General features: G+C 35.6%; 1 protein-coding gene across 1 annotated transcript in view; it reads left to right on the top strand.

Moving 5' to 3' along the window:
- Window positions 1–18554, top strand: part of RB1 (RB transcriptional corepressor 1) — a 159891-nt gene that overhangs the window by 27630 nt on the left and 113707 nt on the right. Inside the window, exons 3-6 of the mRNA XM_059378222.1 lie at window positions 1402–1517; window positions 5066–5185; window positions 16298–16336; window positions 17320–17387. Of these exons, the coding sequence (XP_059234205.1) occupies window positions 1402–1517; window positions 5066–5185; window positions 16298–16336; window positions 17320–17387 (343 nt within the window). The remainder of the gene's footprint in view (window positions 1–1401; window positions 1518–5065; window positions 5186–16297; window positions 16337–17319; window positions 17388–18554) is intronic.

Raw genomic sequence — 18554 nt, 5'->3', positions numbered from 1 at the left:
ATTTCTTTTATTTTCAATTTAATGTAATCAAATTTTATCTATAAAACATACATATTTAGAAAGTAATACATATTTTTAGGGGAAAAGGTAATGATAGTGAAATTATAATAAAAGTATTTTAATGATAATCATAGCTACCACTCATCAAGTACTAATTATGTCAGGCATTATGCTAAGGGCCTTATGTTGTATAATTACATTTAATTCTTACTAAGTGAGATATTTATTATTATTTCCACTTCACAAAGAAAGCAATAATGGCACTGAGGGATATGAATTTCACAAGGTTAAAAAATACCTGAGTCCATAGATTATTTTAAAAATGAATGAATCAGGGGTGTCTGGTTGGCACAGTGAGTTAAGCGACAGACTCTTGATTTCTTCTCAGGTCATGATCTCAGGGTCCTGGGATTAAGCCCATGTTAGGCTCTGCCATCAAGAGGGAGTCTGTTTGAGGATTCTTTCTCCCTCTCCTCTGTCCCTCCCCTGCTCACATATCCACATGTGTGAGCTCTCTCTCTAAAAATAAATGTCTTTAAGGACACCTGGGCCCTAGTAGCCTAATGGATAAGGCATTGGCCTCCTAAGGGCACCTGGGTGGCTCAGTCATTAAGCATCTGCCTGTGGCTCAGGTTCTGATCCCAGCCCCACATCGGACTCCCTACTTGGTAGGAAGCCTGCTTCACCCTCTCCTACTTCCCCTGCTTGTGTTCCTACTCTTGCTGTGTCTCTCTCTGTCAAATAAATAAATAAAATCTTAAATAAATAAATAAATAAAATAAAAATAAATGTCTTTAAAAAATAGAAGTAAATCAGAGCAAGTAGCCTTGTTTTTTAAAAAAACAGTATATATAATAAACTCGAAAATCTTTTAAGTTGGCTATGAGGACATTGGATTATTTAAAAATGAAAGTGTTGGGGTGCCTGGGTGGCTCAGTGGGTTAAGCCTCTGCCTTTGATTCAGGTCATGGTCTCAGGGTCCTGGGATCGAGCCCCACATCGGGCTCTCTGCTCAGCCGGGAGCCTGCTTCCCTTGCTCTCTGCCTGCTTCTCTGCTTACTTGTAATCTCTCTGTCAAATAAGTAAATAAAATCTTTAAAAAATAAGATAAAATAAAAATGAAAGTATTTACTTCAGAGAAGACCCTAAATTTTTCACCGTAAGTTGTAATTTAACTTTTGTGATCTTTTTAGTATTTTTTTTATTTACAATGTAAAATTTAAGTGTTGTTGATTAGTTTAGAATTAAATGCTTTAGAGTATATGCCATCATAAGGATTTAAAAACATTTATTTATATTGAATAAGAAAAAAATTATCATATAGTACAATTTTAATATGGTATCCAGTGTGTGAATGATTAATGAAATATTTGAATTTTTTTTTTTTTTTTTTGTACGCAGGAAGGTTATGTTCAAAGGAAAAAGGAGCTATGGGGAATCTGTATCTTTATTGCAGCAGTTGATCTAGATGAGATGCCATTCACTTTTACTGAGCTACAGAAAAACATAGAAACCAGGTAAAATTTCTTATATCAATATAGGCCTCTGCCATCAAAGAAAAGTATTTCTGAACTTTCCTCTTAAATAGAATTTAGGGAACTAGTGAGAAATGCTAAAATTAAATAACACTTAAAGGACTTAGGTCAACCTAAGTCTCCTTCAACCTAAGGCTCATGGAGCCTTAACGAATGTGTTATTTATGATATAGTTCCTCAAGAATTTTGTATCCTGGGAAATTTTTCTTTTTCTTTTCTTTTATTTTTTTTAATCCTGGGAAATTTTTCATCATGTCTCCCACTCTCTAGAACTTTCTAATTGTAGCTTTTGAGGAAGTGGAAAAAAAGAGCAAGGGTTTGTAAAGTAGGGTTATTAGATTAAAATTTTTATAAAAGTTGTGGGAGTCTAGAAGAATTTAGTTAACATTTATTAATGTTTAATATTACTTAATGTAACACATGCATAAGTATATACTTTTTGAGACTGTATATCCAGTTGAGTTTCCATAATTACTCAAATAATTGTTGTTGAGCTTATAAACCTTATACTTATAAGAAGAATTTACTAATTTGTTTCCAATAATTCCTGAATGTTATCTTGAGCAGCTTTGTGCAACATCTAGTCATTTCATTTACAGCATTTTACAAAATGTAACAGTAAATAATTTTACTAGAAAGATAGTAGTATATATTTCTTCTTGGATAAAATTATCTAGAATTAAACATAATTAGTATTTTATTTAAGTGAGGTAAATTGCTGCATTTTTCAGTGACTCTTTCTTACTACCTCTAAATAAAATGTGGAAACAAAGAACTTGTATAGTCATATTTTAGCTTACTGAATTAGAAATAGAATCTCAGAGATTTCATTAAAATTTATACAAGTAATTATATAGGTAAATTTCTGCATTAATTTATATTATATGTTATATAAGTAATTTCAGTAAATCCTTTTACTGAAAATTATATAAGTAAATTTCTGCATTAATTTATACATTCATGCAGTAGATGTTTCAGTGGCCCAGAGGACTGAAAATGATATGAATGTTTTGGTTAAGATGGAGCGGGTTTAATGGGTATCTGTTGTTTTATAAGCTAAATGACCTAGAGCAGATGGCTTAGCTTTATTGTTTCAGTTCCTCATCTGTGAGCTATTTTATAGAATTATGAGAATTAAATGACTTATAATGAATAGAAAAGTAAGTAGTTCATGTAATCTGTGCTTATAACTTAACCATAGGTACTGATGAGGTCTTGATCTCTTTCCTAGTGTAGACCACCCCTCCATGCCCTTTCCCTGCAAAAAAAAAAAATAAATAAATAAAGGAAAGAAAACTTATAGAGCTGTTAGGCTCTGTGATACTGTGCTAGATTCTAATGATATAGAGGTGAGAAATAGTCTCTGACTTTAAGAAACTCATTCCAGTGGGAAGGGTAAAATTAAACAGATGTCTGTAATACAGTGTTACAAAGCTATTTCTAGATTACTAAATGAATATGACAGAAAGGCTATTACATCTTTTATCTCTAAGATGAAAGAATTTTCCTGGCAAAGTTTTTCCTGAACTTTTTTTCTGAATGGAGCAACAATTATAATTGGGCATGTCATAAATAATCTCTGTACAATAAATACAATAATATATTCATTATAGCTTTTTCTTAGGTCATCTCTTTGTTCTAATAACTATCCAGGAATGGTATCTAGACCACTGCTGCTTAAATGTGCTTTAGTAAAGGACTTTTTTTTCAGTATGTCATGGACTGACATTTAAAAAATAAATAATATAAATTAATTACCAGAAAAATGAAAGAAAAAAATTATACTAACTGCAGGACCAAACTTTTTACTATTATATTCAGCAGGCACGACATTAGTGTTAAATTGCCATAAAAGTTTTTAAATGCTTACTCTGAATTTCTGTACTTACTTACTTGTGGACGGATAATAAGACATATCAATCCATAGAGCAGTACTGTAGAATAAGTAGTTATTTTAGATTTGCGTGTCTTAATCATGGCTTTTTATGCCTGCCTTTCCTCTCTGTAGCCTTCCCTCTTCTCTTCTTTCCTTCAGAGGGGGGCTGCAGAAGGAATAGAGTCTCACTTAAGTTACCCCTAGAAAAAGGTGACTTTGTAGTAATAATTCAGTTTACATGGTGTCTCATAGGTATTGCCATATATCTCATAAAAACTGGAACTGAGCGTGCTTCTTGAATAGATGCTTTTTTGAGTTTTTTTTATTTTTCTTTGAAGGTATCTAGACATTTACTCCATTCTCTTTTCTCTTGTGAGCAGCATCATGAACATCTACTCCATATCATTTCTACTTCTTTATTTGCTGTTCCGTGTAGCTTGTCATGGCTGCCTCAGTCCCTTCTATGTCACAAGTACTTTAACAACTGTCTCTTGGGTTCTTTGTTCACTGCTGATTAGCTGAAGCTTCTATTTTTACAGTTCTTGAGATGAATGTCTGAGTGGTCCCGCCCATTTTTTAGAATGAATCCTATAATTCATTAGTTGCTGGAGAGCATATGGGAGGGTCTGGTGACGACCCTTGAGTTCATTTAGCTGTTTTGGTATAATTCCAATTTGTGTGTGTGTGTGTGTGTGTGGTGCAGTTGATGATTGCTGTGTTTAGTGCCCTATTTTTTATTAGCAAAAAATGGATGTATTAATATTTCAAACAGATTGATTTTTATAGAAAACAATAAAAAATGATTTAAAGTCATTATTTAAACAACCTAAAAATTTTAATCAGTTTTTCTTTTCCCTTCCCCAATAATTCAGCCCTAAAACCATTAGTGGTTGAAGAAAGTACGTATGTGCATCTGTGGTAGGAGAGAGCATGGGGTGCAGAGAAGAATGTTAGAGCCCAAGTGTGATGAGGAGGGCATTCATATGGATATGGTTGGGGATGAGGGCCCTGAAATGGCCTGTTTGGTGTACAGTGCCAGAGACCAAGCAGGGTGTGTGAGTAGCCAGACCATATGTGAAGTGAATGCAGTCTGGGCTGGGGAGTCAGAACACTACTAGGGTGAGGAAGCTGTCCATATGGAGGGGTCGGGGCAGTCTAGGATGGGGAGTCAGTCTGAGCAGATGAGAGTGCCCACGTTGGAGAGTGGGTAACTTCAGAGATGGAAGGTAGCTACAGGCAGGGTGATTAACTAAGTGAGTAAATAAAGATAAATGGATCACAGCTTTCTCACTGACAAAGAAGAGTTATAGATTTGGAAAGGGAAACAGTATGTTGGAATTGGATAAATTGATGTGAACTTATGGTTTTCAAAGCATATAGGCAGGTGTAGAAATATGTATGTATGTGTCTATCATAACAACCTTTTTTTTTTTTTGGTACAAATAGATGTAGGCATAGGTATACACATATAGGGTTGAAGGTAGTTGATTTTTACTCTTCAAACTAGTAAAATACAAAAAATAATTCCTTCCAAAGAACACAATAGTGATTTGGTATGGAGCTAATAAACTTCTGGATTAAAATGTCTATGCTTTGAAAATGAAATGAATTTTTTTCAGTTACAGATTCACTTTTTCTATTCCTTTCTTTGTAGTGTCTGCAGATTCTTTGATTTACTAAAAGAAATTGATACCAGTACCAAGGTTGATAATGCTATGTCGAGACTGTTGAAGAAGTATAATGTATTATGTGCACTCTACAGCAAATTAGAAAGGTAAAGTGAAAGTTTTATTAGGATTATGCCCCAGTTTTGCATGTTACTGTCAATTAGATTCCATCTGGGAAATATATTTAGTAAAGTTATTGGTTATTACCTCTTAGATTTGTTCCTTTTGCTATTATTTTTTTATTGGTTCTTAGCTTTCTTATTTATCTAGTCATATGCATTCTGAATGTTTCCTCCAAAATTTTTATACTGTCCTTTCGTATTTCTCATTTGTTTTAACAAACTTTAAGACTTTAGTCTTCTCTACCAGAGACTTCCAGTTTTCAATGGAAGAGTGACCTAAATGTAAACTTCTTCCTAATGGAGTTACTTAGTTCAGAAAAAGGAAAGCGTGCTGGAGTAGAAGGTATACACGACCTATACTACCAAGCTATGATTTGTATTCTCAGTGGTAGTTTAGGAGACTTTTCATTACTGTTTAACTGGGAGAAAGATGAAATTCAGATAAACTTGGGTTAGGTTTTTTTTTCTTTTTTTTTTTTAAGGTTTTATTTATTTATTTGACAGAGAGATCACAAGTAGGCAGAGCTGGGGGCAGAGAGAGACAGGGAAGCAGGCTCCCTGCTGAGCAGAGAGCCCAATGTGGGGCTTGATCCCAGGACCCTGAGATATGACCTGAGCCGAAGGCAGAGGGTTAACCCACTGAGCCACCCAGGCGCCCCAGGTTAAGTTTTTAGTACACTTTTCATCCAGTTCTCCACTGCCACTGGTAAAATGCCAAGTGTGGCATGTGGCTGTTACTTTGTTTATTTTGGAGCTCATTTCACTTGGTTGAGAATATATAAGATTTAATACTTTAGCTAACCAAACAATTGTAAAGAGAGAGAAGAGAAGAGGCATGTCCTTAAATATTCTGGGGAGAATGAGTATGTAGACAGAGCTGGAGACATATACATACATATCCTTCTCAGAAGGATGCTTCTATTTTCCCTTTGCTTCTTTTTGGTTGGTATGCCACTAAAACTTCAGTGGTGTGACAGAGGATAAGAAAAGTGAGAGGAAAAAAATCAAGATTGGCCTAGGGCTTTTGAGGGAATTTTTCTTATTCCTCATTTTTAATTGTAATAAGGTCATATTGGCCATCATTATTTTATTTTGTCTTTTCTTGAGTAAAGTCTATTTGCACAGGAAAAAAGGATTTTTTTATTATAATAAAAATTAATTTGTACAAGAAATGTAGACTAATTATAAAGCACCTGGAAAATACAGAAAAGCGTATACAAAATATGAATCATCCTAAATTTTAGTACTGGAGATAACTAGTTTTCATGTTTAGAATATTTCTTTCTTTTGGATATTGTTTTATGTAAATTATGTGGTATATATAATTTTTTCCTTCTTTCTTTTTTTTTTTTTTAAACCTAACTGGAACTTTTCTGAATGCTTTTTTCCCTTAAAGTTGTTTATGGCCTTTTAACTCATATCTTGGAACTTAATCCTAAGAATGTTATCTTAAATATAAAAACGCTTTAGAGATTTTTTTTCACAATATTACTTAAACCAATGAAAAGCTGGAAACAACCTATTTATACAGTAAAGAGTAAGATATAAATATAGTCTAAACACTAAGTATTATAAAGGTAAAATAAAATTTGCTGAGGAATATTAACAATCTGCAAAAATGGTTATAATATTAAATATAAAATTTGATGAGGACTAGAACAGTATGAGAAAAATGCTTCTAATGCTGAATAAATAAAGCAGGATATACTGTGCTTATAACTGCAGAAAGAGGTTGTATTTATTGAATAAAGTAATGTATTGACACTAATGTTTTGAATGACAGTAACTAGAAAAGAAGTAAGTACCAAAATGTTAACCATGGTTTTGTATGAGTAACTTACATTTCTAAAGAGGATATGTTACCAGTATAATAAATTAAGCAAAACTGTCTCTAAGCCAATATTTTAAAAAAATCTATTCTGGGGGTGCCTGGGTGGCTCAGTAGGTTAAAGCCTCTGCCTTCAGCTCAGGTCATGATCTCAGGGTCCTGGGATCGAGCCCCGCATCGCATCAGGCTCTTTGCTCAGCAGGGAGCCTGCTTCCTCCTCTCTCCTCTCTCTCTGCCTGCCTCTCTGCCTACTTGTGGTCTCTGTCTGTCAAATAAATAAAATAAAAAATCTTAAAAAAAAAATCTATTCTGGGCGCCTGGGTGGCTCAGTGGGTTAAGCTGCTGCCTTCGGCTCAGGTCATGATCTCAGGGTCCTGGGATCGAGTCCCGCATCGGGCTCTCTGCTCAGCAGGGAGCCTGCTTCCTCCTCTCTCTCTCTCTCTGCCTGCCTCTCTGCCTACTTGTGATCTCTCTCTGTCAAATAAATAAATAAATAAAATCTTTAAAAAAAAAAAAATCTATTCTGTAAAGACTAGTACCTCAAAATCTATTATCATCAGGTTATTTCTAGATACAGAATTTTAGTGAGAATGACTTGGAGTACAGTCCTGATTTTTTTTTCCCTGCTGTAATATTTTTAATTAGATACTTCTAGGTTTTTTGTTTCGCTATCTGAGATCAGAAATCTACTTGGATATTTATTTCTGTTTTACCTCTTTACCCTTCATACTTTCTAGTGATACATTGTATTTACAATTCTTTTGGGGGCTAAAGGAAGTTAGAAAAGAAAGAAAGTCAAATATTATATGGGTAATTCTGAAGTATTTGAGTTCTTCCTATCCCCTATGCCCTATGTTTTTTTCTTTAGACCAGTGTAAAACACTGGCTATTTCAGATTAGTAAGTAGAGTTCAGAATTAGAGTTCACAAAAATTCTCTCTACAACAGTCTAGTATGATGCCCTACCAAAAAAGAGCGGCTCTAGTACGGTTTAATGTTGAAGAAAAAGGAATCTTTTGAGTCCGACAGATTCGTATTCTACTCTGGGCTCCAACATATACTGTAAGATCTTGGACCAAGTGAGTTACCTAACTTTAGTGCTTAGTTTTAGTGCTTAGTTTTCTCGGGTGTTAACTGAGTTGATAATGGTGCCTACCCTGTTACATTTTTTAATGTTCTAAATGAGATAATGCAGATGGTGCTGAGTCCAGTACCTGTAATAAACAGTAAACTTTCCACTAATGTTTTCAGTTTTGTTTTTCTTAAGTAAGCTGTGTGCCCAATGTGGGGCTTCAACTCTTGACCCAGAAATCAAGAGCCACATGTTCTACCAACTGAGCTAGCCAGGTGCCCCTCCAGGAATGTTTATAAAACAAAAAAAATTTCTGGCCCAGTTTAGGAAAATTTACATACTATATCCCTCCTTAAAAATCAGACTGTACATTTGCAAACCAGGGTTCTTAAAAGTTGTGTATAATAAAATATGTTGAATCTGTTGAATTTATCATTCCCTAAATTATTAGACTACTAATATATGTATATATGTATTTGATATCAATTAACTTCTGGAAATATTTTGTAGAATATTCCTTCAGCAATTTTAGGCTAGCTATTAGCTGTTACTGCAAATAAATTAAGAAATTACAACAAGCATTTAACTAAGTGACTCAGCTATATGTGACATAAAACATCTAGTGACACTATGATTATAGTAAATATAGCAACTAAATTATGTTTTTTAATAAAAATAATGCAGTGATGCATGTGATGCTCTATTGTAGAGGATTCTATGTGAGAAATAGAAATTATATAGTGTGCAAAATATTGTGTGTGTTTAAGGGCAAGAAGGGTTATTGTGGGGTGCTTTTTTTTTTTTTAAAGATTTTATTTATTTGACACAGAGAGAGAGAGATCACAAGTAAGCAGAGAGGCAGGCAGAGAGAGGGGGAGAAGCAGGCTCCCTGCTGAGCAGAGAGCCCGATGCAGGGCTCGATCCCAGGACCCTGGGACCATGACCTGAGCCGAATGCAGAGGCTTAACCCACTGAGCCACCCAGGTACCCCTGTGGGATGCTTTTGATCAAGTAAAAATTTTAGGAGAAGGCAGTGTCTGAACAGGTTTAAGGATAAAGTCACCAAACAAAATGTGGAGGAATTGGGACTGAGCTTTCCAGGCAGAGTGATTACATGTGTCCAAAGGCAAAGCAGCAGGATGATGTACTTTGATATTGCTGATGGCTGAAAGGGAGGAAGGGATCCGACTGCTAGGGAGCTTGCTCTTTGTCCTGTAGACAATAGTGTCAGAGAGAGAGAGATCACAAGTAGGCAGAGGGGCAGGCAGAGAGAGAGGGGGAAGCAGGCTCCTTACTGAGCACAGAGCCTGATGCAGGGCTTGATCCCAGGACCCTGAGATCATGACCTGAGCCGAAGGCAGCGGCTTAACCCACTGAGCCATCCAGGCACCCCTGAATTTATACACTTTAAAATTAATATAACTTGTTATATGAGATAATTTAGTGCTTACTGGCCTTAAAGTGAATTAGCAGAGTTTTTTTCTATCTTATTTGTACCTTTACTGAAGAACAGTTAGGAAATTTAACTGTGACATCAAAGCCTGTTCATTTCAGAGCAGACTGTGTGTGTGTGTAGATAGAGCAATATGCCATAGTGATTATGGTGACTTTAAAAAAGCTAAACAGATCTAAGTATGAGTATTCAGTCACTTACTGACTGTGTAAGCTAGGGAAATGTTACTTAATCTCTCTAAACCTCAATTTTAATCTAAAATATAGCCAGTAATACTCTCCTTGTAGGGTAATTGTGAGAATTAAGTAAGACGATGTTATTGGTTAGCTCACCTTTCGGCACATACTAAGTGTGTAATAAGAACTAGCTTTTTAAGTTTTTATTTAAATTCTAGCTAACACGTAGTATAATACTGGTTTCAGGAGTAGAATTTAGTGATTCGTCACTTACATGTAATACCTAGTGCTCATCATAAGTGCTCCCCTTAATGCCCATTATCCTGTCTAGCCCATCCCTCACACCCCTTCCCTCCAGCAACCCTCAGTTTGCTTTCTATCATTAACAGTTTCTTATGGTTTGCTTCCCTCTCTCTCTCTCTTTTTTTAATATCCCTTCCCTTAGTTCATCTGTATTGTTTCTTAAATTCCACATAGGAGTGAAATCATATGGTATTTGTCTTTCTCTGACTGATGTATTCTGCTTAACATAATACTCTCCAGCTCTATCCATTTCATTGCAATTGGCAAGATTTCATTCTTTTTGATCGCTGATAAATGGTAGCTTTTAAAGTTATTTTTAGGTTCATTAATGCTGTCACAGAGAAATATAATAACATAAGCCATGAATTTTAAATATTCTGGTAGCTGCATAACAAAAAGTTAAAAGAAATAAGTGAATTTTATTTTAACATTTTAACCCATATATCCAAAAATATTTCAACATGTATCATTCACACAAAAATTTGAGTACTAATATTTATAGCAACATTATTTATAATATCCATGCTGTAACATGGATGAACCTTGAAAGCATTAAGCTAAGTGAAAGAAACCAGACACAAAAGGCCATATAGTTCATTGTATGAAATGTCCAAACGGACATATCCATAGAGACAGAATGTAAATTTTTAGTGATTGCCAGGCATGGGGAGTACTGCTGTTAAGTATGGGTTTTGTTATGGGGGTGATGGAAATATCTGGAATTAGATAGTGATGGTTGTAAAACAAAGTCAATATACTAAAAATTACTGAATTTATATATTTTTAAGAAAAATTTATTTATCTGGCATAGAGAGTGAGATCACAAGTAGGCAGAGGGGCAGGCAGAGAGAGAGAGAGGGGGAAGCAGGCTCCTTACTGAGCACAGAGCCCGTTGCAGGGCTTGATCCCAGGACCCTGAGATCATGACCTGAGCCAAAGGCAGAGGCTTTAACCATCCAGGCACCCCTGAATTTATACACTTTAAAATTAATTTTATGTCATATGAGTTTTATTTTAATAAGAACATGAAACTTATAAATGAAATATTTTACTTTTTTTCTCATACTAAGTATTTTTGAGTACTTTGGTGTGTAATTTACATTTATAGCACAGCTACATTTGCAGTAGCCACATTTTAGGTGTTCAATAGCTGCAACTGCTTGTGGTACCATTTAAGCACAGATTTATAATGAATGCAATTATCTTTTACTGTATGACAGCATTTTATTATGAGTTACATTAAGTTACAAAATAATTTAAAACTGCATCAGACATTAAGCATCTTTTCTATTTAAAAATTCTTTCTTGATACTATAAGCTTATTATAAGGTAATTTTCTTCTTCTTTTTTTTTTCAAAAGATTTTATTTATTTATTTGAGAGACAGTGAGTGAGAGAGAGAACACTAATAGGGTAGAGGAGCAGGGGGAGAGAGAGAAGGAGACTCCCCGCGAGCAGAGTGCTCAATGTGGGGCTCTGTCCTAGGACCCCAGGATCATGACCAGAGCCAAGGCAATTGCTTAACTGACTGAGCCATCCAGGCACCCCTAAGTAATTTTCTAATACAAATTTTTAATTTACATATTTTTTGTGACTGGCCCCTTTCCTTAGCATGCTTTTGTGGATCATCCATATTGTAGCATGTTTCAATCCTTTGTTACTCTTTATTATGGAGTAAACCATTGTGTATGGTTTACCACATTTTGTCTATCCATTCATCGGTTTATAGATATTTCCGTTGTATCTTATAAAGTAATTGAGAGTATAGAGGAAAGTGAGTGTATATTTATAGAGTTTGTTATCTTAATTGTCTTATTACCATTTCTTGTTCTTTTCCTTTGTTACCATGGATTTGGTTTACCATCTAGTGTCCTTTGTTTACTCCAATACAGCTTTGATCTTGACTACCTCCTTTGGGCTGGTATTGTCAAATACATCACATTCCTATATGTTATAGGCTTAACAATATAATTATATACATATTGTGTTTACGGTTGCTTTTTACATAATTAGGAGAAGAAAGGAGAATATTCAATTATGCCATCTTTTATCATAACATAATTACCTTTTCCAGTGCTCTTTGTTTTTTCATGTGAATATGAATTACAGTTTTGGGTTACTTGTTTTCAGCCTGAAGAACTTTTTAGTATTTCTTGTAAAGTGAGTCTGTTACCAACAGATTCTCTGCTTTTGTTTGGGAATGTCATTATTTCATCTTCACTTTTTTTTTAAAGGGCATACTCATTTTTTTTTTTTTTTTTTTAAGATTTTGTTTATTTGAGAGAGAGAGAGAGCACAGGAATAGGGTGAGGGACAGGGGAAGAAGCAGCCTCTCTGCTGAGCAGGGAATCCAATGTTGAGGCTTGATTCCAAGACTCCCAGATCATTAACTGAGTTGATCAGGTATGATCAGGTAATAATCAAGTCAGTTGATTAACCAACTGAGCCACCCAGGCGCTCCTCATCTTCACTTTTGAAAGATAGTTTTGCTGGATGTGATTCTTGGTTAACTTTTTTTTTCTTTCAGTACCTTTAATAAGTAATCCTACTGCCTTCTGATCTTCATTGTTTCATGAGAAGTCAGCCGTTAATGTTATTGGGTTCCTTTATACATATTATATCATTTTTCTGTTGTTGCTTTCCTGATTTTTCTCTTTGTCTTTAAACAATTTTACTGTGATATATCTGGGTGTGGATTTCTTTATATTCATCTAATTGGACTTTATATTTTTTGGATGTATATATTAATGTTTTCATTAGATTTGGGAAGTTTTCAGTTCATTCCTTAAATATTTTTTCTGCTCTTTCCACTCCCCAGCACCTCCCCACCCTCACCCCCAGATCTCTTTCATGTACTCACATTACACATGTATTGGTGTATTTTTTGGTATCCCACATTTCTGTGAACCTCTTCATTTTTCTTTTCTCTCCCTCTTTGTTCTTCATGCAACATAATCTCTTTTGACCTATCTTCAAGCTTAGTGTTTCCTCATTATGCCAGCTCAGATCTACTGTGTAGCCCATCTAATGAATTTTTTATTTTGGTTATTGTACTTTTCAACCTAAATTTCCATTTGATTCTTTTCAAATCATTTCTCTTTATTGATACTCTCTATTGGATGAGACAGTGTCAGAATACCTTTCTTTCTTCCTTAAGCACGGTTACCTTCAGTTCTTTGAGTATATTTACAGTAGCTCTTTTGAAGTCTCTGTTGAGTCTGGTGCCAGAGTTCTCTCAAGTACAGTTTTTTTTTTTTTTTTTTTTTGCCTGCTTTTTTCCCATGTAGAGGTCATACATTCCTACTTCTTTACGTATTTCACTTATTTTTGTAAACTGAACATTTTTGATAACACCGTGGTAATTCTAGGTACTGATTATCCTTTCTCTTGGGGATTTCTCTTGTGGTTGTTTATTTGTTTAGTGACCTCTCTGTATTATTTCAGTGAGGTCTGTTTATTCCATAGTGTGTAGCCTCTGCTATTGCTCTTCAGTGTAGCCATTGGGTATGCAGCAGTTACTCTGAGGTGAGTCATTTTCAAGGGGTTCTCTTTGACAGTCTTGTCCCCTGATCTTATTTATTTTTTTTAGATTTATTTATTTATTTAACAGAGAGGCCCAGCAAGAGAGGGAATACAAGCAGGGGGAGTGGGAGAGGGAGAAGCAGGCTTCCCACCGAGCAGGGAGCCCAATGTGGGGCTCCATCCCAAGACCTCAGGATCATGACCCAAGCTGAAGGCAGATGCTCAACAACTGAGCCACCCAGGCATTCCCCCCTAACCCCTGATCTCTTATTAATACCTAGCTGTTACCTTGCACTAATTGCTGACTATTCTGCTGTTTATGACAATACCCCACGTTTGAAATTGCTTCACAGTCTGATCCAATTAAATTTGGCTCCCTTTGCAAGAATAGTCTTTGAGGTTAGTCTTGAGGCTTGTTCTTTTTCCAGGAGAGCCCTTCTTAGCTGTTACTTCCCCTTGTTCTCTCTTTGGTGGTCTGGAATTTAGCTTGTTGCTTTCATAAAACTGTTAGCTTCCTCTTAACTTGCTCACCACCAAAATTTCCATTGTTTTCAATAGCAATTAGCCTTGAAAGTCCCCACACTATGTTCCAAATGAAGTTAATTACCTTGGAGAGAGCTTCAGAACTCCTTTTTCTTGGGTTGCTTGGGTGGCTCAGTTGGTTAAGTGTCTGACTTCACCTTAGGTCATGATCTCAGGGTCCTGGGATTGGGCCCTGCATAGGGCTCAGTGTTCAACTCTCCTGCCCTCTTCCTCTGCTTTCCTTCCCCTCTCCCCATTCTTGCTTTCTCTGTGTCTCTCTCTTGAATTAAAAAAAAAAAAAATTCTTATCTTTTTTTTTTTTTTTTTTTAAATTCTTATCTTTTAAGACTTGCCTCTCCCCCTGGCCATCATTTCTGTGCCACTGCTTGGGAGGTCAGCATGGGGACAGTGTCTTCTTCTTTTGTAATGTCACCCCTGCTTTAAGAGTCTCATTGAGGGGTTGCTTGGGTACTCGGATTGTTAAGCAGCTGACTCTTGGTTTCAGCTCAGGTCATGATCTCACAGTCATGAGATCCAGCCCTGTGGCTGGCTCTGCACTGAGTCGAGCATGGAGCTTGCTTAGGATTCTCTCTCTCCTCCCTCTGCCCCTGTACATGTGCACGTTCTAGCTCTCTCTCTCTCTCAAAAAAAAAACAAATAAATAAACTTAAAAAAAAAAGAGGGGCTCTTGGGGGGCTCAGTTGGATAGGCATCTAACTTTCACTTGGGTCATGATCCCAGGGTCTAGGGATCAAGCCCCGAGTTGGGCTCCCTGCTCAGCAGGAAGTGTGCTTCTCCCTCTCCCACTGTGCCTATTTTATTTATTTATTTATTTATTTGACAGACAGATCACAAGTGGGCAGAGAGGCAGGCAGAGACAGAGAGGGGGGGAAGCAGGCTCCCCACTGAGCAGAGAGCCTGATGCAGGGTTCAATCCAAGAACCCTGGGATCATGACCTGAGCTGAAGGCAGAGGCTTTAACCCACTGAGCCACCCAGGCGCCCTGCCCACTGTGCCTATTATCTCTCTCTCTCTCCTGCTCTCTCTAAAGTTAAAAAAAAAAAAAAAGTATCACTGAGGAGAGGTAATAGTCTCTGGTTTTCTCAGATTGCCTTTCATGTCTGAAACCTCCGTCCTGTGAATTGACTGGAGTAAGAGAAGTCAAGGCCCCAATATTGATCTGCTGTGCCTGGAATAGAACTTTTGCTGTATACGTGGTAGCTAAGTGGAGGATGGGAGCCCCAGACCTCTCAGCTCCTCCTGCCTGGGATAGACTTTCTACAACTCAAAGCTCGGGGTGATTAGATGTGCTAGTAACCTTCCTTTCCCAGAGTGATGGTCCTAGGCTGGGAGCAGAGGAGAGAAGGAGTCCTGTGTCTTAGCTGCACCTGCCCAAGTAGAGCTTTATAATGCTGAGCTGGAGAGGAGGAAGTGAGCTTTGCTTTGAATTCCACAATTTTTGTTCTTGCCAGGAGTTAGTATATTTTCTTGAAAAAATATTTCCTTTTTTGCTGTATGCCCTTAGGAGAATTTCCAGAGACTTTAAATGACTTTTTAAATAATTTCAATGAATTGTAGTTATTATACTGGGAAGCAGGTCTGCGAAGATTCTAATTCTGTCATTGTCCTAAACAAATAGATTTTATAGTACTTTTAAGTTGAGTTATTTTAGTGAGGCTACTAGTTAAGTAAGCTTTTATGACCTGATCTGGGATTCTAACTAAATCAAGATTTAATTACAAAATGTATTCTGAGTTACAAATGCACATATGAAATCCAGTCCTTTTGTAATTAGATATTACAAAATGTGTGATATTACAGATGTGTGAAGTGTCATGTATTGGAAAAATTTACTTTAACTTTTTAAAATAATTCTATAATTTAAAAAAAATGTATACTTTTTTAAAAAAGATTTTTTATTATGGAGAGAATGTGCACATGAGCAGGGGGAAGGGCAGACGGAAAGGGAGAGAATCTCAAGCAGACTCCCTATTGAGCTTGGAGCCCAGTGCGGGGCTCCATCCAGCAACCCTGAGATCAGGACCTGAGCCAAAACCCCAAAGCTGGACACTCACCAAGAGCCACTTGGGCACCCCAAAAATGTATACTTCTTGAAATAAGATGAAAAAAGCATCATAAGATTGATTTTTATATTATGAAAAAAATTTTTAAAGTAACTTTTAAAAAAGCCATAATGTTAATATAATTATTTCTTTGTTTTAGGACATGTGAACTTATATATTTGAAACAACCCAGCACTTTGTAAGTAGTTCAGAGCAAGTTAATTTTATCTTTTTGGCGTTTCAAAAGATTTTTCTGGAAGAATCCCAAACATGTTGATAATGCCAGGGTTAGTTTGATTGATTATAGCATGCTACATCATAAATTAAGGTCATAGATTTAAAACCCTATGTAGATTATTTATCTTCTCACAAAGAAAATTGTATGAAATATGTGCCTTTTACTACAAGGAGAACTAATAGGGTGGAAGTAGATTCAGTGCAACGTATCAACAGTTCTGGAAAAAACGTAAATTCACTGAGTTAATCTTTTTTAAGTATCTGTTATTGACATTTTATTAACTTTATTAAGACTAAGAACATAGTTTTTGTGTAAGAGTAAATGTGACAATGTATATTAAAATTTCCAAATTATTTTTTTAAATGTATGATACATGCTCCAACAGTATACCCATGTAAGAGCTCTAGAGGTTTTCTTTGGAAACAGAATGTGTAGTATAAGAGGTTTTCTGCCCCACTGACCTACTAGTATTGAAGGTGATTGATATAATGGGAAATTATGTGTTTATTCATTATATTAATCTAGTCCAGTTGTTAATATCAACAGGTTATCAAGGCATAGTATTAAATTGGTAGAGTTGTCCAAACCTCTATTTTTCTGCTAAAGTGTTGGTTTTAATTAGAAAGCAAGGAGCAGAAAAGTATTAAGTAATTGGAAACAAAGTACATCATAGTATATCACTTCTTGTGCATATTTTTAGTTTAGAATTGAAATATTAAATATTTCCTTCACAAGATATATACTGTTCTCTGGGCTAAATATAAATATCTTGGTGAAAACACTAATTGAGACAAATTGAGTTACTGTGTAAATTACGCCTTTAAAATTGATTGTATTCTCTTATGCAGTAAGTTTAGGCCTATAATTTAAAACAAGCAAAAAGAAGAGATAGTTGGAAAACTGTCAGTATAAAAATTTTTTCCTGCTTTCTATTTGTTTACTAGGATATCTACTGAAATAAACTCTGTGTTGGTGCTAAAAGTTTCTTGGATCACATTTTTACTAGCTAAAGGTAAAGTCATTATGTTTGTTACATTGTTACATGTTAATGTTTCAAATGTAATAATTTTTTTGGACTAGGTTCAAAAAATTCTTTTCAATTTAATGTTCTTCTCCCACACTCTGCAGTTCTCTGTGTGGCTTGTTAACCTGTTGACAAGTTGTTATGGAAGCAACTTTGGAAATGTCTCATTTCATTTCTGTTTGTAGTACCTCTTATCCTTCTTTTCTTTTTTTTTTAAAGAATAATGTTACTATTTTTTATAAAAATGGTACATATTCATGATACAGAATTCAAATAATACACCAAATGCAAAGAAAAATTTTTACCCATAAATAAATAATCATTAAAATTAGGTGATTTTCATTTTAGATACATTTTTGTGCATAAAATCTGATAAAAAAAAGAATGGAGAAGTGTGCATCCACAAACAGATCTAATTTTTTAAAAATAGAATCATAGGCACGCCTGGGTGAATGAGTTGGTTGGACGACTGCCTTGGGCTCAGTCATGATCCCGGAGTCCCGGGATCGAGTCCCGCATCGGGCTCCCAGCTCCATGGGGAGTCTGCTTCTCCCTCTGACCTTCTTCTTGCTCATGCTCTCTCTCAAAAAAAAAAAAAAAAAAAAAAAAAAAAAAGAATCATATTACAGTGTAACATGTAGACATAAAAATTAATTTTACTCAAACTTTACAGAAGAAAATAAATAAGAGAAATGGGAGGAATTACTTAAATTTAGATAAATGTTTTGTCACTTAAGCAGTATTATTTCCTAAAATATTTCTCTAAGATTATGAAAAAGCACTTTTAAAAAATTAAGGTTAGAATCTTTATTTTACTTAACTTTGTGTTAGGTTATTTGAGGTTCAGTACCTTAACTAGAATATCTCTTGACTTTTATTATTCCATATTAGTCTTTCTTTCAATACTATATCTCTTTTTATTTTATTTTATTTTTTTTAAAGATTTTATTTATTTATTTGTCAGAGAGAGAGCGAGAGCGAGCACAGGCAGACAGAGTGGAAGGCAGAGTCAGAGGGAGAAGCAGGCTCCCTGCAGAGCAAGGAGCCCGATGTGGGACTCGATCCCAGGACGCTGGGATCATGACCTGAGCCGAAGGCAGCTGCTCAACCAACTGAGCCACCCAAGCGTCCCCTATATCTCTTTTTAAACTGAAG

This window comes from Mustela nigripes, chromosome 15 (assembly GCF_022355385.1).
Source record: "Mustela nigripes isolate SB6536 chromosome 15, MUSNIG.SB6536, whole genome shotgun sequence".
NCBI classification, from domain to species: Eukaryota; Metazoa; Chordata; class Mammalia; order Carnivora; family Mustelidae; genus Mustela; species Mustela nigripes.
The sequence above is the reverse complement of the archived record's forward strand: the minus strand, read 5'-3'. Positions and strand labels throughout refer to the sequence as shown.